General features: G+C 37.9%; 3 protein-coding genes and 1 long non-coding RNA gene across 10 annotated transcripts in view; 2 read left to right on the top strand and 2 right to left on the bottom strand.

Moving 5' to 3' along the window:
• LOC105676365 (uncharacterized) overlaps positions 1 to 5,706 on the top strand; it is a 59,106-nt gene extending 53,400 nt beyond the window's left edge. For both annotated transcript variants that reach the window (XR_010889060.1, XR_001101379.2), the window contains 2 exons: positions 4,603 to 4,845; positions 5,229 to 5,706. This is a non-coding gene — a long non-coding RNA (uncharacterized lncRNA). The remainder of the gene's footprint in view (positions 1 to 4,602; positions 4,846 to 5,228) is intronic.
• Positions 1 to 15,906, bottom strand: part of Hers (Histone gene-specific Epigenetic Repressor in late S phase) — a 110,048-nt gene extending 94,142 nt beyond the window's left edge. Inside the window, exons 1-5 of one of the 3 annotated variants that reach the window (XM_067351146.1) lie at positions 15,776 to 15,906; positions 15,194 to 15,287; positions 10,770 to 13,229; positions 10,563 to 10,696; positions 9,785 to 9,920 (exon numbers count right to left, since the gene is read on the bottom strand). In XM_067351146.1, the coding sequence (XP_067207247.1) occupies positions 9,785 to 9,920; positions 10,563 to 10,696; positions 10,770 to 13,089 (2,590 nt within the window). In that variant the 5' untranslated portion in view covers positions 13,090 to 13,229; positions 15,194 to 15,287; positions 15,776 to 15,906. Of the gene's footprint in view, positions 1 to 9,784; positions 9,921 to 10,562; positions 10,697 to 10,769; positions 13,230 to 13,565; positions 14,101 to 14,121; positions 14,705 to 15,193; positions 15,288 to 15,775 lie in introns of those variants that run through there. The other 2 variants (XM_012374163.2, XM_067351147.1) reach the window with 2 other exon arrangements.
• Positions 15,907 to 16,497: 591 nt separating this feature from the next.
• Positions 16,498 to 21,271, top strand: Clp (Cleavage and polyadenylation specificity factor subunit 4). 3 transcript variants are annotated; one of them, XM_067351056.1, is made up of 5 exons: positions 16,498 to 16,700; positions 16,996 to 17,199; positions 17,399 to 17,588; positions 17,677 to 18,062; positions 20,839 to 21,271. In XM_067351056.1, exons 1-4 carry the CDS (start codon positions 16,598 to 16,600, stop codon positions 18,041 to 18,043), a joined length of 864 nt encoding a protein of 287 aa, XP_067207157.1. In that variant the 5' UTR covers positions 16,498 to 16,597; the 3' UTR covers positions 18,044 to 18,062; positions 20,839 to 21,271. The 3 variants fall into 3 exon arrangements, with proteins under 3 accessions (XP_067207157.1, XP_012229537.1, XP_012229536.1); XM_012374114.2 differs by having other exon boundaries at positions 20,835 to 21,271; XM_012374113.2 differs by lacking the exon at positions 20,839 to 21,271 and having other exon boundaries at positions 17,677 to 18,159.
• Positions 18,031 to 21,259, bottom strand: Abp1 (Actin binding protein 1). Of its 2 annotated transcripts, none has more exons than XM_012374108.2 (5): positions 21,118 to 21,259; positions 20,362 to 20,530; positions 20,046 to 20,278; positions 19,754 to 19,931; positions 18,031 to 19,664 (listed from the first exon to the last, which is right to left on the bottom strand). In XM_012374108.2, the coding sequence occupies exons 1-5, from the start codon at positions 21,198 to 21,200 to the stop codon at positions 18,915 to 18,917; spliced, it is 1,413 nt and encodes a 470-aa protein (XP_012229531.1). In that variant the 5' UTR covers positions 21,201 to 21,259; the 3' UTR covers positions 18,031 to 18,914. The 2 variants fall into 2 exon arrangements, with proteins under 2 accessions (XP_012229531.1, XP_067207146.1); XM_067351045.1 differs by lacking the exon at positions 21,118 to 21,259 and adding an exon at positions 20,957 to 21,091.
• Positions 21,272 to 21,280: the final 9 nt, after the last annotated feature.

Here is a 21,280-nt window from a genome sequence, read left to right as displayed (position 1 = left end):
CTGAAATATTTGCGATAAGGAAGTCACGCGTTCGGCATGACGCCACGTGCCGCGCCGGGCGATAAAAGAAATGACGAAGTCCGATCAAACCGGCGCGCCCATACTTGTTTGCGGCGCACTTTAAAGCATCGTCGTGGTCAATTTGGTCGAGTGACGTATCAATCGATTGCATTGCGACTTGCGCGCACAAACGCGACGAAATAGCCGCGCTAAAGTGCCGCAATTACGATACGGTAATAACACACGCCTCAACGGGAAGGACGCAAATACCTCCTGAATGCCGACACGTGCCAAAAACCAGGCGACAAAAAGCGGAGCAACATCGTCGTCTCTTGCGCGCGTGTATAGACAGTCGTAAATTATTCTCGAAGCCTCCAGCCGCCCTTTCAACAACGCGCATATGCTCCGCGGTTCGCCGCCATAATACTAAAAAATAGCAACGTGCTAATAGAGCCGTAAATGCCTAAGTATACTGGACATGTGTTACTTGCGAACAGCGATTACTTCAGTGTGACGACAGCGCTGATATTTCTCGGCGCGTAACTATGTTCCGCGAACAACAGTAGAACATGTGTTCTTCGCGATTACAAGCAAATTTATAAACTCCGATATTTCATTCGCATTGATATCCGTTCGAAAAATTTGCCACACGTATTCGCGAATACGCTGTGCAATATTACGTGAGTAATTCAGCGAACAAGGCAAACATACATTGCAAACCGGTAGAGACGCGCATGGTAATAAAAGTGGAACGATAAACCCGTTCACGTAAATAAAAGTTATGATTGAAAAACCTTTCGGAAGCGACGCGGCCGCTCGGCGAGGAAACCGGAGCACGATTCCATGTCCTATTCGATCGTAAACGCGGCATTTAAACTGGCCATTGCTCGACTTCGAACGAATCGCTCCGAACGACTGCATTACGCTCGAAAGTCCTGCGCGAATAAGTAACAAGTAGACGTTCTCAATCAGAGACGTTTTATCGTCTAATTTTGCGAGTCCGCTGTCAAACTCCGAAAAGGCTTCATTATTCATTTATTTATTCAATTTATTCATTTTGGCCTCCGAACAACCTACTTTCTCAATGCAACTAAAGAATTTATTTCCGAAATCAAGCTTATTTTCAAAAATAACACGTCGCTGCACAAACATTAAAAAATTTTGTATCTCAAACTATCTCGACCTACATTTTTTAGAAATAAAGTATTTTTTAAAATGACAGATGCAATTTCTCTTTAAATTATGTTCAACGACTCCTCGCGCGCATCGATATCTCTCTTTTCTATTATTTTAGAAATAGTGGATGCTATAAATGGACTTTTCAACAGTTCATTTTTCCTGACAGCAGCGATCTAATATAAATCTTCCCTGTGTTATTTCGTTGTAATGCGATGTCATTATCGGGCTTAGAGTGCTGACCTACAACCGATATCGCACCCCCGGGTGACCTAATCGATATTTCATACCGGTCGTTTTCCGCCCATCAGGAAGTTGTGTATTTAGTTAATCTTTGTCGGCCGTAGGTTGAACGTAAATTTTGGAACTTTGCGGCGTTATCCCGCAACACACTTCAAAGCGCCGTTACGCCGCGATGTAAGAGAACCCGTGTGATCTCGCGGCTGATGCAGCCGGAGCCAAAACTCGCGCGGGGTTCGATCGAGGATTAAAGCACGAAGCCGGATTTATAACGGACGGACCGCATACTTACGTCACCGAAACGGAAAGTGCCACAATGAGTATATCGGGATTTGCGAGTCGCGTATTGGAGCATTGAACTCGGGCATCAGACGAAGCCGTCGGTTAACAACGTTATCCGAATTGATCGCATTACAGACGAAATACTACACGTCGCGCAAACGACTTTCCCATCGATTCGATCTTACGGACTTCGCGCGCGCGCCTGACATTGCACCTAGAGTAGCCCGTATCTTTTCTTGTTTGATCACGATGAGACGGCGAGAAAATTAGATATTGAAAAAACATTTGCGACTTTTAAGCACGAGGCAAAACTATCGACGAAACTTTATTATGTATTATAAAAAAATGCAAATTAAATATTCCGCATTTATTATTACGTCCATTATGTGAAAATTTACTGACATATCTTTTCAACTTGGGATCAATTTGAAGTTTAAGAGGAAATTTACATAAATAAACAAAATAAAACTTTTAAATACGGATCGTAAAACTAGAATGACTTTTAAAAACTCCGAGAGTCTACTACTTCGCGAAGAATATACGTGTCCTCGAAAAGCAGCAAGTTCGGTCGGACCACACTACCGTTGTATAGCGGAATTACGCGATTAATATCCGTTAAAATTTGCACGATTGCATATTTTAGCAGATAAATTTGGTGCCCCGGTCAGCAGAAACAGTAAATCTCCGTTTCGCGCGTGTGGCTAAGATTTATAATGCAAAAGTTATATTCTACGCGGTGCATTTTGAAATTCTACGATAGCCGCGTTAACAGCGTGAATTTGCAATGATTCGCGCTCGGCGAAACTATTCAATCCTGTACGGAGAGTCTGACGTTGTATCTCTAAGAGTTCAAGTTCTTGACCCACGAGGTATCGCGGCTTCGCTGCCGCTTCGGTGAACTTTCATCGACGAGCAAGAGACGATGCGTTCCGGAGCAGCTTCGCTCCAGCGGCACACGCGAAATTACCGCGAACGGGCACAGACCTCTCGTGCTTCTCACGAGACACGCTTCGCGGAAGATCCTGCGCGGACCTTATTATCTCTTCCGCGTATTCGGTCGCGCATCAGTCACGGCCGTGGAAATTACCAGCTTCCGCTCGGCTTTGCGCCGCGGAGGCTGGCGAGCGGCCAGGTCCCATTCGCGCCCGTCCCGTGTTACGGGTCTATTTTCAAATTCGACTAAAACCATCGCGTGCTCATGTCCGCCCCGTTGATAACCATACCCGCATATCTAAGTGGCGCCGAAACGTTCCAGGCGCCGGCGTGCATTGCGTCGACACGCGTCGACATTTTTGACGCGACAGAAACTAAGCTCCGAAATCCAGCGATTTATAATACATATGACATGATTCTCATCGACCAGGAAACGACGCGTCGCGACGGGAGTATAAAGTAAGACGGTAATCTCACGACGGTAAGTCGTGATCTTATTTTCACTTTTTACAAAAATATAACAATTTTGGACGTATACGATAGTCTACACATTAATAATTTGAGTTTACATTGCCGAAATGAATAAAACATTCAAGATACATAATAAGTCGTAAAAGTGAACATTTAACTTTATAAATAAAAAATAAATTGTTATAAAACGTGCTGTAGCAAAATTTGTTCAAAACTTCTGTTATTTAAAAATTGCACTATTTTTTAAATCGTGTGCAATCAATTTTATTGTCAATATTAGCGCTTAAAAACTAGCATTTTATAGTCGGCAGATTTGTTCTCTTCTGCAAAGTAAGCACAAGAGTATTTACGAAATATTACATCCGCACTATCGATATTCCTATTTTCTCTTCTAAATGCGACACAAGACACGCGTTTGTCGTTCCAACATTTCATCATATCGTGAAATATCCCCGATCTGCTCTGAGATAGCAACTGGACTGTAAAGGGGATGATCCAAAATAATTCCGAAGGACGAGAAGACGGATTATACGAGCGATTGCGACGCGTGCGTGACCTTGTTTTATTGCCGGTTTTACTGTTATGTGAGTTTCCGGGTAAGGGAACGAATGTATAAAATAATGATAACAGGAAAACACGCTCGCTAGGAAGCATATTGTAATTCATACTTGCAGAATGAATTTACAATTGAAAAGTAATAAAAGCGAAGATCGTGACTGTGTCTACTTTTAAAAAAAATTGTAATGTCGTTCCATTTTTGTTTCATATGAAAAATAATCGTTAAAATAATCGCTATTCACGAGTATTGTATCGTAATAAAATTTTTAAATACTTTTTGTAATATCTAAATGTTATCTTTTATTACATTTAGATCTTTAATTCTGATAATATATTTTTTATGTTAAAATGCATACCTTGTATACTGATTCTGCCATTGATTACTATCAATGGTGAAAATCGTGCATTGAAAAGTTTCATTATTTAAATGGTCGAGGCTGTTATAATAAACAGTTCAAATTAATCATTAAAGTTTATGTTACGAAGAGAATTAATGAACACACACGCATATCAGGATTGATTTCTATTAGCGAAAATATCAAAGCATTAATGGAACCATAATCCAATAAAAACAAAAAACGCAAATAAATAACGAAATGTTGCTTTTTCAATTTAAAGGGCATTTTAGATAGAATTTTAATTTAAAATCTGACTAATAAGCGATAAAAAATGTTGAAGCTTGAAAAATATCAGAAGGTCAAAAACGCTCTCCTTTAATATTTTCGCTAAAAAATTTGACTTCAAAATTTAACATGTTTACTTTCCAACATTTTGTATGCTGAATAATTAAATGTACATAGCTAAAATTATTGCTTTCTTTATGGCATTTATATTCACTTTGCCGCAAACTGGCTGAAATGTTCATCAAATGTTAGAAACGTATCTCAGCACACTCAAATTAACATTCGCTCTATCTCACATTCGAAATGTTCATTTCACCAGCAAGTGTTTGATGAAATGCAATTCACCGGCGTGGAAGATCATCTGCAATAATCTACATCAATCAAGCTGGCCGCGAGACGAAAACGGCCGTCAATACCTATCGGGCGATATCGAAGCGTTCGTCACTTCGTCAACGAGTGTCCGCCGAATCGAAAGGTGACACTGCGACGACTCGTTCATGTCGATCACGAGGATGCATAACATCGAGCGCCGCACACGTGTCACTCGTCGAATTCGCCGCAAGTAAGGCCGAATTGCATCGACAATCTGCGTCGACTACGTCTGCCTAATGATTCGCTTTTGCTTCAATTTATGGCCCTATTTACTGCGCAAAATGTTAGCAAATTATTTTGTGATGTCACCGCCATTTCCTTTGTCCATAAATGTCTTGAATAATCTGGTGTCGATTTCTCGCTTAGAAGTCATGTTTTTCAACATTCTTTAGTATTTAACATTAATCAAATATTTTTGTCAAATTAATTTTCTAATAAAAATTCTGTTAAGACCAAATGTTCTTGAAAGTAACAAAAAAAAAAAAATAAAAATTTTTTTTTTGTTAATTAACACGTAATCTCACATTTTCAATAGTTTACATCTCGAAGACTATTTGTGTCTCAATATTTCAGATAAAAATAGAGATCGACAGCGGAATATACTCGAAGAATCCAGAGACGAAAGACGGACCTTTCAGGGCAGACGCGGAGAGAAAGAATTCAGTGAAGCAGACTGCTCGATGCAATCGGACTCCGGAGTGCTCTACCTACTTTTCACGCCATGGCTCCATTTCATTCGTTCGTACCCCCCGGCGGCTACGGTACGACGCGCACCACAAGTACAGAACACTATCAAGCCGAACACTTTGCGTCCAACCCCGAACCGACCGACGACGCGCACGGCACTACGCGACAGGGAAAGAGAAAGACTACGACGGCGGTGATGACGAATCGCGCTACTGCCGACTTTCGGCCCGCCGGCGCGCGCGGCTCCGAATAAGCGACGGGATGCCGGGCCGTAAGGGAACGGACACACGTTCGTCTCCCTCGGCTACCAGTCGAGCACTGTCAGGTGTGCGTCCTCGCGACGCGTACGTAGCAGCGCGCCACCACCACTGCAGCCGCCGCTGCCGCCGCCGGCGGCCACTCTCACGCGCGCGATCTCCGACACGGTATGTACGTACACTGGAGCACTGCGTAGTCGGAAGCAACGACGGTACACGGTTTACATAAGAAGGGAAGTAAGTATTAGACTCGCGCACTCGGTCGAACGTGTCTCTACGGGGTGTTCTTAAATTCTAAAGCAACACTTTTCACATTCTTACCCGATTTTTGATCTGGAGCGCATAAAAAGGAATTTTCGAGCACCCTGTGCTATTTACTTTTCTTCGAGAAGTGCTGGAAAGAGTGTTACTTTTTTTTTGCGGACGACTACTATTTGCAAAAAGATGTAATCATTCTATATTGCAATAAATGTGGCAATAATGTTATACAAAACTACTTTTGCTAATGAAACGAATATGAAAAAGGACGTTGGATATAGACTTCTCTGAAAAGAAACATATCATTTTTTTATCTAAAGCAAACCAACAGCTAAATTTTTCTTTTATCTATTTTATATTTACTTTATCTAAATTTATTCTCATTTATTTATTTTACACATCTCTTATCGATAATTTACTCCAACGTGTATCATATGAAAAATCATATTTCATGTTGATTGACGTCATCATTTCGTTAATATTAGATATTTTAATACGATATTGATTAAAATACCAAATATTTAATGATTAAATACCGGGCAAAAAGGATGGCATCCAATCAAAATTTGGCTAAGAAAAAATGACTTCGCAATTCTATAAGCAACGTTGTTGTGCACAGATTTAACAATTTAGAGAAACCTTATACGTTCCAACTTTCCTTCACGCATTTGTGAAAGATACTAAGAGGATAGAGGAAAATGTGAATATGTTTCAAATATACTCAAATATACTTTGCATAGAAAGACGTAGCGTGAATCCTCGTCATCATATTGTTGAATCTGCGCCAAAATTGTAATATCCATAGATTGCCTTCGCGCCAAGTCGAAAATCGAGAAAGATCAATACTGAGTTGTGTAAAGACATAAAAAAGAAAGTCTGATAGCTATGCTAACGGATCAACCAAAGAAGATGAAAGAGTCTGATATAGCCCCCGGCGCTGGATGGACGAGTCACGATCGGTTTCGATATATCTGAATTTGAAATATGATTATCGTTCTTATGCCGTAAAGAATCAATGAATAATAAACATTCTTGTTTTTGAAATGAATGTTTGTTTCGCTAAACGCCGCGAGCGCGAAAAACCTCGAGCGCAACAGTATTGATACAATTTTCTAGATCACTTTTCGCCCTATCAACATAAATTAATACAATTAAAAATTTTAGTCTCTGAGCTTTATCACGTCGATGCATCGGCCAAATGTGTTTATTTCATTAAATTATTCGATAATGTTTCAGCTCGCGAATTATAAAACTATGAAAGTGAAGTGAAATCATGTTTTTGTTAATTAAATATTGTTGAACATAAATAAACATTTAGAAAATAAAAACAAAATTTAATTTACAAATATAATAAAATTATCGAAGATATCGGCGTTTAAATTGCTAGCAGAATGTCGATTCGCTCGGTAATGCATACTGCAGACAAATACGAAGTGTAAATCGTCGACTGAGTTTTCGAGACGTAACACGAATCTTATGCGTGCGTGCGTCCTGCATATCATACGCGTAATTGGCACACGATGTTGCACCAGTAAGAGCTCGGCACGCACTGACCTTGCTCTCGGAAACCGGCGCGGGATAATTGTGCAGGCGGATGTTCAGCATCGTTCGCGTTAGCGCGTGTTACGAACGGGACGCGTGCGATTTGTTTTTAATGGACGAAGCTTCGGGGAATTGTGCGCTAATGGGAGGAAAACGCGAGAAAAAGAAGCACACAGTTTCCGGAGGGCTTCATTTGAGGATAACGTATATTTGTGCAAATTAATCCAATGGATTAAGCCCTTATCTCGGCAATCTATTCTCATAACGCGATCGGAGATGCAAAGTGCGAAGCACCCTACAGCTATTTCGACATTTTCACGTAAGTATCACGTTTAGCATTAATATTCAGAGAGATAAGTTTACTCAATTGTGCTGAAACTTTTCAGCTTTAATTGATTATTTCGTGTTAGATATTATTTCAATGATAACAAGCAGATATTTTCAGAGATTCAGTGTAATTCTCTCGCTCGACTAAGGATTAAACTTGTTGCTGCCCTAAAGCTATGCCATGACTAAAACACTTTTCCTTCCACTACATAATAATAAATGTTGAGAAAGTATTTTTTTTTTAACCATGTGAAACCTATAACCGCGCGACTCTATACTGCAGTTTGTTTAGCTTATGTGTAAATCCGGGTTTCAAATTAATCTTTAGAGTAAAGAGGGGAAAGCGTGTTTTCTCGGATGTTGAAAGTTCCGTTTTAGGAAGAAGTTTTCTAGTTTAGTATGTTTCTCTCGTCTCAAAGTGAAACACGTTCTTAGACACGTTACATCGCCTCACGATGCTCTAAAACTTTTGCTCTTTGATGCTTTCCCAAGCCAATTGTTAACTTTATATGAAAATTGCACGCAATTGGTAAAAATAACCATATAAAAACTTTATGCTGTTTGCGCAAAATAATTAGATAAATGTAAAATAGAAGGAAAATGAGTCAAGTGATAATCTAATAAGTCGAAATATCGCATGTCACGTTTGCAATATGAAAAATTATGCAGAACACGTCTACTCATCTGTTTCTCAAAATTCACCGCGAAGCTAAGAACTTGCACGATTAGAAAAATTAATCGTCTAAGCTATTGATTCGACTCGAATCAGAATGATTCCGCATTACATCGCGGAATATATATAATTTCCATCCCATCCACTTGTACAATACCCATTGTAAACATGTTATTCCTTGGAGACTAAAATATGTTCGCATCTAATTCAATGAAATACAGTCTACGCTGTAAATGATGTACGACAGTGCAAGACATAATATGTTCACTATGAAATTTTTACTTTCGAACAAGGCCTGCGCGTTTTCTCTCATTTATAAATTTCTACAAGAAAATTTACTTTATAATAGCACTAATCACTAATTCTTTATATATTTTTATGACCGAAAGCACAAGTCTTATGAATTATTGCGGAACTTTATAATAATAGTACGCCTACTTTAATAGATCTAAGCTCGTTAAGGCTATTATCGGATGAAATATGATAATATGATAAATATTTAGAGAGCATAAAAAATACCGCGTACATGTACAAAGAAAGTTTATCGGGTCGTATAACATCCTAACGCGTAATCTACAGATGCATAAAATAATTGAAGAGTAAAATTAAAAGGCCCGTAATTACGCAAGTCGTTAAGATAGATAGAATAATACAAGGCGTAACAAGTACATGGCAGAACGACGCCTTTTCGATTCTGAATCGTCCAGCAAATGGCGCAAACTGTACGGCGCGGCTTTCCATACGCATATACATGTATTCACACGCTGTCATCGAGGCTACGCGGCACCTCGGCTTGCGTGCAATGTGTACGTCTCGCAATGAATCGAGTGGGATAAAGGGTGAGAGAACGAGACGCGGTGAGAAAGCGTCAATGGAACAAAGAGAAAAGCCAGCCGCTCGCCATGAGTTGGAAGAGGAAATCGCCGAGCGGTGTAATGCGCGCTCGGACGATGCAGTGGCGTACGTCCGAAAAAGACGAGAATATTTTTCGGAGTACCTTGATTAGCGAAAAAAAATCCGCGCCGGTTAATTTATTATAATTTACGCAAAATTTCTCTCTGCCATATAGCGCTTCGGCCGTTTATTTAATAGGCGCGTAATTCCTCGTTTAGATTGTTTTACGCATATACGCTTTCACGGGAAGCGAGTAAATTAATTTAATGAACGGTGTAAATTCATATATAAAATGCAATTCGTGAGGACCATATTTAAATCACGTCAAATAATAAATAGAATGGAATATGAAAAGAGTATTGTATATACCGGTTTTTCAACGACAGTACGCTAAAACGATTTATAATAGAGTCTGATAATCGCAAATTGATGCGATTGTTCGATGCAACTGATAAATAAAGAGTAGAAACATGCAAGAACGTTTGACTCACCGTGCTGATGAGGGGCTGAGAATGCTGAATGCCTGCGAGGTGACATATTAGGATGATTACCCTGGCTACCTGGAGGCTGCATAGAGGACAATGCACCCAGTGGTGTGTAGGATTTGCAAGGCTGTTCCGTTTTTTGCTAATAAAAAGAAACATATAACTGTAAAAATATACATATATACTCGACAAAAAACGAAAAGAAAGAATTATTGATAGAAAGTTGTAATTTAAATTTTACGCATTGATATGTGAGCGTGACTTAACACAAGATATTTAAATATAGATTCTTTACAGAATTATTACATAATTTAAATATTTAATATTATTTTTTTCAAATATAATAAATATTTTTCATATCATTAAACTTAAAATACAATAAGATATATTATTATATTAAAACAATTTTATAACTTTGAAGGGAAAAAAACAATAAACAGCTCAAAACTATGTTGTATTCAATAAGCAAAACATAAATATAATTAACACACACAATTATTTGTTTTTAGAAGTATCATAAGAAAATTTTTAGTTTGTTTAAATGTGTCAAAATATATACTAAAGATTCATGTTTTTCGTTAAACGTAATATTAGCGTATTTTTCATTTAGTAATGTAAAACTTAATATGTTATTATACTGCCTGTAGCAACATTGTATTTATCTCTAAAAATTTTCTATAAATATTCAATAAGTCAGAACTTCTATTTTAGAGGCATGTGCATGACGTAAAATGAATGTATGTGTAACATATGAGGAGCAAACAGTCTTAAATTAAACACAAACCTGATCGTGAAGTTCAGTAGCCACTGCGGTAGCTGCAGTTTGAGTGTGACTGGTGGAGCTGATCCTGTACTGCATACCAGCAATACTGCAGAAACCCTCATGGTGGGTGGACCGGGTTTGATTGACGTAAACACCTTGAAAAGAATTTGTTAGTGTAACAAGAAGATCATTAGAGTTTTCGTACTTAATCCACACATGATTAATTACCAGTGATAGTGACGTCCGTGTCCTGGTTAACGATGACAACTTTCTTGGATGGCTTAATAAGAGGATCCTCCGGATCCGAGCCTTGTCTAAGCTTCTTCTTATCTACGTCAGAGTCATTTTGTCTACGTCTTTTAATTATCTCTACTTCCGATTCACTGGAGGAGGAATCAGTAGTGCTGCTGCTGCTGCCGCTGCAACGATTTTTCTCGTCGGAGTAGGAAGCAGCCAAAATGGCAGTGGCATTAAGACTGGCCATCCTCTTGCAAACAACCATGTCCTTCAGATCCATTACTTCCTCGTTTTTCTTCCTCCTTTTGGTCATTTTCTTCTTGCTCGGTTCGATATTCTTTTCCTTCTCGCAGTCTTCCTCGGAGGACGACGAAGATGATGAACTTTCCATCATATCCCAATGTTTGCCACGTAGTCCTGGCACATTCCTCAACTTTCTCTTCAAAACGTTCTCTTCTGTTTTGCACTCAACTTTCTTCTCCTTCTCCTTACGCGGTGGCTGCTCCTCTTTCTCTTCTTTCATTTTCTTCGGCTTTTCTTTTTCTTTCTCGGGCTTCGGTTTGCAGAAACCTCCAAGATAGACTCCACCGGTCTCGTTCTCGTAGAGGCAGTGAACTTTAGCCAAGGCATTCAATGACGCGACCCTGTGTCGTTTTGGTCCACTCCAGAAGCCGAAAAGTCGCATTCGTCGCGCCCGTTCGTCCGATGGTGAGTTAGCCCTCTCTTTATTCCTGGAATCCCTCTGCTTGTTCTTCTTGTATTCATCGTCAGAATCGTCCTCGGAAGATTGAGATGTAATGCCACCGGCACTCTCTCCATTCATCGCCTCAACCTTTAAATCCAATTCAACCGTGTTCTCAGTGCTAATTTGTTCCTGTTTGGAATTCGCGGCAGACTTCGCGCTATCTTCGGAAATTTTCGACTGCTTGTTAATTTCCTCGGAAGATATGCCCTCGGATGAAGCTGCTGTTTGATTATTGCTCTCCGTTTGTACCTTAATCATTTTTCCAGTCTTCTTTGGAATCTTGCTGCTAACTTTGTTACCACTTTTGATAGCTTTCTTATTATCCTGTAATTTTGGTTGAAGACTTTCCTCTTTACTCTTATCGGTATCCTTGTCTTCTTCAATCTCGCTTTTAATGTTGCTCACCTCTAGTCCTTGACAAACTTCATCTTTATTTGTAATCTTTTTATGTTCGGCTCCAGCTTCCTCAGACTCTTTTAATTCCAACTTCTTCTTGGCCATAATTTTCTCCGTTATAGTTTTCAATTTATCTTCCCTTTTCAGAACAGCGCTGATCTTCGAATTTTTCTGAGGCAATTTGGCTTTCATGTGTTTAGCCAGCTTTGGTTTTTTCTCCTGCAAAACTTTACTCTTCACAATGCTGCTGCTCTTCTTCTTCGCTTTCTTGGCTGGATCCTCATCTTCGCTCATTTCTTCATCTTTCACCGGTTTGACTAACTTGATCTTCTTGTCCACTAATCTTTTAACTATCGATAAATGAGGCTTCTTTGTTAAAACTGTTTTTCTTGCAATACTCTTCTTCTGCCCTTGTTTTGTTTTAGAACTGTCCTTCTTTGTTTTAGCAGAAGAAATCTTGCTTGCCACTTCCTTCTCAGGAATTTTCTTGCGTTCAGATTTTTTATCCTTTACGGTGGAATTCTTCGAAATTGACTTGATATCAGATTTAATAAGTTTCACATCCTTCTTTTTATCATTGTTTCTTTTCTTAAGTGGAAGATGGGCGTCAATTTTGTTTTCAAGTAAATCCTTATTTTCTGTTGTATTTAAAGGCTTTACATTATCCTCTACACTTGCATTATCGTCTAATTTCTTTTTTCTATCCTCTGTTTTCTCAATTTTCTTCTTATTATCAGCAGATTGTTTTTCTAATTTTCCTTTCTCTTCACATTTTTGTAATTTTTTCTTATCCATATTTTCTTGACTTATTTCTTCGTTATTTGCTTTATCATCTCCTTTTTCTGTCTTTCTGTCGTCAATCTTGTCAGCTTTCTTGTCATAATCCTTATTTAACTGTTTCTTCTTTTCATCTGACTTGTCAGATCGTTCTTTTTTCTTATCCTCCATCTTCTTCTTATCATCAAATTTTTTTCTCTCTTCGGCTTTCTCTAATTTCTTCTTATCATTATCTATCTTCCTTTTTGAATCTTCCACTTTGTCATTTTTCTTTGATTTCTTTTCCTTCCTCACATCGGGCATGGTCTTCTCTATAAATGTGCGACGTTTTTTGGCGACTGTTGGCATTTTAGTTGCCTTTTTGGCAACAACAGCCTTTTTCTGTGGCTTCATTATGATCGTATTCTTTACATTTTCAAATAAATAAAAATACGATTGAAGTTCACAAAAAATGTCCAATGTTAATTTCCACAACTACCTAACTGCCATTGTAGATTTTAATAATTGCGATATGACTCGCAAACTGGATTTATCTGAAAACAATCCCAATGCACACAAAATCTCAAACGAAAAGCAAATAATTATTATTTACATTTTAACATAATTTTAACAATCAAATATTTGATATTTAACTAGCAATTAATCGTTATTACATTTCTTTTTTATTACTGTGAACGACTTTAAACCGCGATGAAAACTACTTTCCACAAAACGAACATCAAGGAAATATTCACTGATACAGTATTACGGACGCTGAGTTTTATCAACGTATAATAAAATGACAAACGCACGCAAATTGGAGTGCTCGCGAGAAACGCGTGACGGAAATCGTAATAATACTTCACAAGCGAAGCGAAAATCCGCCGTACCGTGTCAGAACAGCGCGCACTCTCTCATCGATATGTTGACAAATCGATCCCTTTAAATCTCACTGCGCCCGTCGCGATTCAGCCTCGCACACAGCAGGTAGACTCTCGCGTGATAAATAATCAACCGCGACGCGGCGTCCGCCACTCCGGACTTTTCTCGAACGTGCGCTCGGATCCGTACGCGTACGGATAGCACGACAGCGAACAAAGATGCTCGTACGCAACGCACAGTACGGAGGACACACAGGATAACGCGAAAACGAGAAACGAGTAAACGCGACGGCGACGGCAGCACGCCCTTTAAAAAGCAGCTGCAGGGCGGACGGCCACAAGTGGCCCTGACAAGTGCGCGAGAGCGGGAGAGCCACAACCTGCTGATCGATCAATCGTCGCACGCGGAAAATCTCACGGATGACGATCGCGCGACGACGCGATCGCACGACGGCGAGTGACGCGTGCAAGCAAGCACGCTTAGCAACGCAAACGCGGGAACGAAAACTGGATAATACGACAAGACGGCAGGCAGAAGCCTCACTAGTAACGAGATCGTGTTTACCTCTCGGCGAGCCCTTCCGTCAGCTGCAACACTCGATCCGCGAACGCTTTTTAAAACGGTGAATCGTAGCGCCGAGCGATCGCTGGTGGCGACGGCGACGGTGACGGGCTCCAGTCCTGTCTGAACGACCTCCCGGCGGGACGCGCGACCGCGAGCGACGACGAGGGACCTTTCCCGGCGGAAGTTCGACGGCCCTTTTTCGCGCGGTCTATCGCGAAACTGGCAATCTCGTGTCGCGCAGCGCGCACCTCGCACGACGTCCCTGCCCTTTTACCGTAGCCCCGTCGGCCATTTTCTTCCTCGCGCCGCTCCCCCACTACTCCCACGCGAAGCCCTCTGTCACGTAGTGTCGAAAGCACGATTCCCCGCTATCGTGAGAGGGCAGCATCTCGCGGCTTCATGCTTTTGACGTAACCGGAAAGCAGCCTCGAAGGTAGCGAGTACAGCCATCTGGGCTGCACGCAAGAACTATGCACAGGTGATGGTTGTAACATCGATACTGCAGCGAATTGTATATAATAATATGGATGTAAATGAAACAAATAATAGTGCTAATTAGAAAAAATATTACATGGAAATAAATGAAATATGACTTACCTATTTTTTAACCGTGCGCTGCTATCTTTTGCTATCGATCTGTTACAATTTGAGCAAATTTGATTTTAAAAAATCAATATTTTGCTTATTAAACATACAGATGATTTGCCTTTAAACATCACGTTGTTAATAATTTTTGAAAAAAACAATTTTTTATAATTTTAAGACAAAGTTAATCACACCGATGTTTAATATTATTTATGGAACGCAGCTACATTTTTGTGACAAATAAAATCCTACGAAAATGCCCCAGTGAAAAGCACAGAAAAAACGTCTACAGACATCTAATATAAATTTTCTTGACATGTTATTTCTCACTGGGATTGAAAAATTCAAACATGATCAATTATTGGTGATGAATTTTACATCATTAATATACAATGTATCATAAAATAGCTTTAAATATTTATTAATTATTATTCAAGAAATACATCAGCTCCGTTTATTGTAGAATATAGCAATGTTGTGCACATACCTGTTGATGACCATACTTGTTGGAACTTTGGTGAGAAAATAGCGCGAAGACAATTTCGATCGATTTAAAGGCTCACAAAAATGTATCTTTATACCTAAAACACAATGGTGACAGTTGTACAGCATTTAACACGCTACGACAAACATTCGCTGTACGAGAAATATTCACAATAATTTTTCACGCATGAGATCTGTTTATACAGTAACAATCGCGAAAAATACGAGCGAACGGAAATGCGACTCTATCGCCGTCGCGGTGCGTTCTAAAACCGTTTGTAATTTCAAATTTATTAAAGAATGAATTGCACATTTTTCAATGTTGGTACGGTTAAAGCAATAAACTTCACATTAATTACCGTAAAAAATTATCTAAAATTGTTGAATGAATATCAGACATGGTCAAAATAGCAAATTATTACAAAAAATATAACCAGCGCAGTTTACTACAAAATATATATAGATATATATATATATATATATATATATATTGTGTGCACACAGAAAAGGATTGCTGACATCAAAACCCTAATAATGACAATTGTACACAATATTTAAAACATTATTATGTATATTTGATACTTACGAATGTTTGCTATAATCTATAATTTGTTATTTACAATATTTCTTAAACAGTTACAATTGCGAATGATACGGAGTGGTTCGAATGTAGTTCCGCCATTTTAATGGTGCATTTGTGACTGACCACCTCTGAATATGGCCGCTTTCCAGCAAAGGATACAAGTCGACACAAGTATCATTCTGTCTTTATTTGATATCCAATGAGCAACAGAGAGAATACTTCGATATTACGATTCTCGAAATCTTGAATCGATTGATACGGCGAACCAATCACAGTAATTACTCAATATCGACTTTAAAAATATATTTAAACTAACTTGAATATGTCATACGCTTATTCAAGTTTGTCTAAATATATCCTAAAAAAGATTTAAAGTCATTATACGTAAAAAAGTTTTATTTGTAACCGTAAGGCGTAAGCAAATCGACCAATCATAGTTAACAGTAAAGCGAGTCACTCGCCTTTAGACTGCTTTCACATGAGGCGTAACTTGCGTAAGCGTAATTTATGTCAGTCAATCAAATCATTCAGCTATCATATGCAAAATTTTGCGTATAGTATCTGAACGATTTGATTGGCTAACACAAGATACGCTTACGCAAGTTACGCTTCATGTGACGGCACCCTTAGACTTTGATAAAAGGTACGTTCAGCAGAACAAACCGCTTAGTAGCAGTCGAACGTGATTGGCTCTTTACTTTTAAAACCAACAAATCAACGTGTTGACAAGAAGATAGTTCAGCATTCTGCTGAACGTAGCCAAACTTCAGATCAAACGAAAGCAGGGTGTTTTTGTATTTGATTGTTCAAATTCTTGCAATAATAATGGATTGTATGGTAGCAAGTGTGGATAGCATGCGATTTGATATTGAGATTGCTCTTGATGAACAATATGGAGCTCTTCCTTTACCTTTTACTGGCATGGATAGTATGTTTCTATATTATGTTTATATACAGTGTATTGTAGGTTAACATTGCACAGTACAATATCATATTTGTTTACATCTTACTTTAATTGATAAAAACATATACTATATCTTGCACTTAGAACTTTTAAACAATTAACGATAAAAAGTAGATTTTATTACAAATTATATTTATAGATATACAAATAGATTGTTATGTGCAATAATTAAATAAATTTTATTATAATAAAAGTTTAATTTACCATCTAGTTATAAAAATATAATAAAATAATTTTCTTTTCTTCTAATAATTTACAGAATCAGTTGCTGCAGTGTGTCAATTTTATCCAAAAGGTTCTTGCAGTAAAGGAGCTTCCTGTCCATTTAGACATGTTCGTGGCGATCGCACAATAGTATGTAAACATTGGTTAAGAGGTCTTTGCAAAAAAGGAGATCAGTGTGAATTCTTACATGAATATGACATGACAAAAATGCCAGAATGTTATTTTTACTCTAGATTCAGTAAGTAGTCTAATACAACTATTATAATTATTTATTTACTGTCATTATTATTGAAATTAATAACTTAATAAAGTATTCTATACAAGAATTACATATAACAATTTTAACAGAACTATTATGCATTTGAACAATGTTACAACTTATATAGCTAAATTATATTTAAATATAATTATATCTAAAACAAGATGAATTATTACAGATGCATGTCATAATAAGGAATGTCCATTCTTACACATTGATCCTGAAACTAAAGTCAGAGATTGTCCGTGGTATGATCGTGGTTTCTGTAGACATGGTCCTTTATGTCGGCATCGGCATGTCAGACGTGTACTGTGTATGGCTTACTTAGCTGGTTTTTGTCCAGAGGGACCAAATTGCAAATTTATGCAGTAAGTATATTTGTATAAAATATTAGTGATTATTATACCATAAAAATTTATTGGATCCCTATATCTATAACTTGATTTTTGTGTTTAGTCCGAGATTTGAATTGCCAGCGGTGCAAGACATGCAACCAAAAGAAGGTAAAAAGGTTATGATCACTTGCCACTTCTGTGGGGAAGGTGGCCATAAAGCGATTTATTGCAACAAAATGCCACCCGACGTGCGGGAAGCTCAAGTACGACAAGAGCTTGACAATAATTCTCACACATCACATCATCATATGAATATGCACAATGGGCCACCGCAACCGCGAGGACCGCAAAAGCCACTCGAAGAAGTGACGTGTTACAAATGCGGCCAGAAAGGACATTACGCCAATAAATGCCCAAAGGGTCATTTAGCGTTTTTAAGTCATGCGGGTAGTGGAGGTAGTGGACAGAATCAGAATTATCGGAGATAACTTTCTTTATTTCATTAAGGTAACATAGATATTGTGATGCTATTTTATCTCAATATTAATTATTTATAAAAACTTCTATCTCTTATACAATAAAATCATTTATCGTACATGCCTAACGTGGTCATCGTCGCTCTTATAATGTTGTATAACTATTGGCATCTCCATACATCTTTTTTTTTCCTTTTTTGGGATACGATAGCACCAATATATTTAAAAGGTAATATACAGAATGAAAGAACAACTTTAATATAAGCGGATACTTTAATGCTAGATTTTTTGTTTTATTAAACTATAACAAATTGAAATATTTGTCGTTCTAAAAGTGACGTATGCTAAGCTGTTACAATTTCATCAGTAACACAGTTTTGTCTCTATACTGTAAGATGCATTTTAGTTATTGCTACATCTCGTCATTTGTTACATAATGTTATAAAAAGATATATTTATGTAATATTGGTTGGTTATTGGATAAAACTTATATGCCTGCTGGGAAGACACATACACTTCATCAATTACGATTAACATTTCAATTGGTTTCTGAATTTTTACTAATTGAAATATTAATTGTGTATATACTCACTCTTGCATAAATGTCTTAGGATTGAACAATGGCATTTAATAATGGAAGGCGCAAAATGTTATTGAAGACGTGCGTTTTAGCTATCAAACATGCTATGCGTATTTTCGTTACAAAAGCTTTTCACTAACCATTCAAAATCATTTTATCACGTGGTTACACCTAAAACTGTGGTGGAACAAGGGACAAGATTGCATCGGTATCAGTTTTAACATGCAAACAATTTTATGTGGGTAATTACGAAGAAACAAACAGAACAATGATCTCAATTAATTCCTTCGGAAGCACGTCTTATCATGTTGTAGTATAGTCGATAACTTCAACGTAATTAGCAGGAAAAAGTCCGTAAGTCCCGTCAGGCCCAAGGCCTTGCCACCAGCCTTCATCAATCGCGTCTATATGTGTAATTATATCTCCGGGATCAAAAGTAATTTCTGTATCGTCGGCGGCTTGATAATCGTACAAAGCTCTGGCTTTCATCCCTTCGTTATTAGGGTCGAAATATAAGTATGGGCCATCTAATTGATTGTACAATTCATTTTCAACAGACTCTACTTTAGTTTCTGCTTGTTCAGATTCTGGCTGTGGATTAGCGGTCGTTTTTGGTTCTTGATTGACATTTTGAGATTGAGGCACTGCAGACGAAGTCGTTACTGTTTCCGCATTTGTAGATTTTTTCGTTTCAACCGGCACTTCTTCGTGAGATTTTACATCAGATTCATCCTTTATCTGAGCCTCTTCTAATGCTTTTCTCATGGACTCTACGTGATTGTTTTTAGGTAAAAATTGTGCAGAGCTCTTCTTCATCTGACCGGCGGCTGAATTCTGTTCGAACACCGCTCTAGCGTTTATCGTTCTCTGAGCTATCAATTGTTGCGTCTCTTTACTCCTTTGCCTCCGTAGCTCTTCGCTTCGTGATTTATGATCATCATCAACGTCATTAGTATAATTTTGTGCGGCTACCTGATTGCGTACATTGTTCGCTTCTTCAGCGCGTTGTTCCGCCATCTTCTGCCGCGCGATCGAATTTTCCTTAGCGGTTACCTGATAGAAGTAGTGCACATAGTACATATATTTGATATAAAAATAAAGACAAGATAAGAAAATGAATACAAGATAAGATTACAACATACTTTTTGTTCTCTCAGTTGCGTTTCCTTTTCTTCTCGAGCTCTAGTTTCTCGTTCGAGCTTCTGTCGTGTTTCTTCAGTACGGACCCGCTCCTGTTCCAGTCTTTTTTTCTCTTCTATTTCTTCCTTTTGCCAAAATTGATCTCTTTCTGATGCATTTATCTCTTGTTCAGGAATTACTCTGTGAAGTGCATATTAGTTAAGAACTGTATCGTGAACAGTAATAATTTCTTGAAAATTGAAAAAGATTAGTCAGCATTTTGAAATATAAATATCATGTGATAAAAATTTATACCTGCGATATGTTGTTCCAATAGGACCTGCGTGTCCTTCATTTTCACCACGAGGCTCATTAAATTTATATGCTGAAGCTGTTGCCCGTGCAAGCTTTTGCATAATTGCATCTACTTCTACATCATCTTCGGAGCGCGCAGTAATTGTTATATGTGCTCCTTTTAACAAACGTTCTACATCTCTGATATGATTGGCGCATGTTCCTTTCCTAACAATGGGAGCACCTTCACCTTGCTATAGAAATATTTTATTAGATAAGTCCATACATATTAAACTATTATAAAATTTGACAAATTTTATCTAGTTATTTTAGTTACCCAATTAATGAGCAAACATTTTGGTAGACTTGTTTTAGTGTCAGTGACTTTGCAAAATGCATACATAATGTGGCTACTATTTAATCGATCAATCATCTCTTCTAATCCACCTTCTCCAGTTCCAGCTACTTTTAAATTATTTGTCTGCCCTTCGTAGCCAAATAAAGCCCTGCCAAGAATAAAAAGAGGAATATCTTAGCTTTCAAGCAATATATTTGATCGAATAAGATTTACATGTTGAAATTTGCAAATTGCGAATCAAATTTAAGATTACATTATGTTAATTTATAAACTAAATTATGTATAAATCTGTTAATCGTGCTGCTATGAATTCTCATTTTGAATAATCATATTTATTTACATAATTAATTTTTTATTTATAAAAATATATATTTAATATATATTGATATCAAGACAGCTTCTTCTAATAATAATTATTTTGCATATTCTCTTTAGTATATTCTATTTTTCAGAAAGTAAGAACAAATAACAAAAGAATTCCCATCGACAAAATGCAATAGCCGCTAAAAAATCAGAATCGATAGAAAGAGTGCTTATCATCAACCTGGTGTTTATGTGAAACAAAATAGCTTACGGCGAATGCACAAGAATATATCAATTCGGCATGGTAGATTTGATACCGGCAGAAAAGAACCGGCTAACTTAATGACTGTGTGCACGTATGTACGTATGCCGAAACTACTTGGTGTATATGCCGGATTGACAAAACGCAATGGAACTTAAATGTACGCCTACCAGTTAGTAGACAATTTATCGTCGACCACGCTGTGCCAAGCAGCCACCAAGGCATCTTTGTTTTTCGTCAGATCAATTGACATGTTTCTCGCTGGATCAATTCATAACAAATTCAACTGTATTATTAACGGGGGCAACCGTGCAATCGCAAAACCAGCGCAAC

This window comes from Linepithema humile, chromosome 3 (genome assembly GCF_040581485.1).
Source record: "Linepithema humile isolate Giens D197 chromosome 3, Lhum_UNIL_v1.0, whole genome shotgun sequence".
Lineage (NCBI taxonomy): Eukaryota > Metazoa > Arthropoda > Insecta > Hymenoptera > Formicidae > Linepithema > Linepithema humile.
This window is presented reverse-complemented; position numbering and strand designations above follow the sequence as displayed.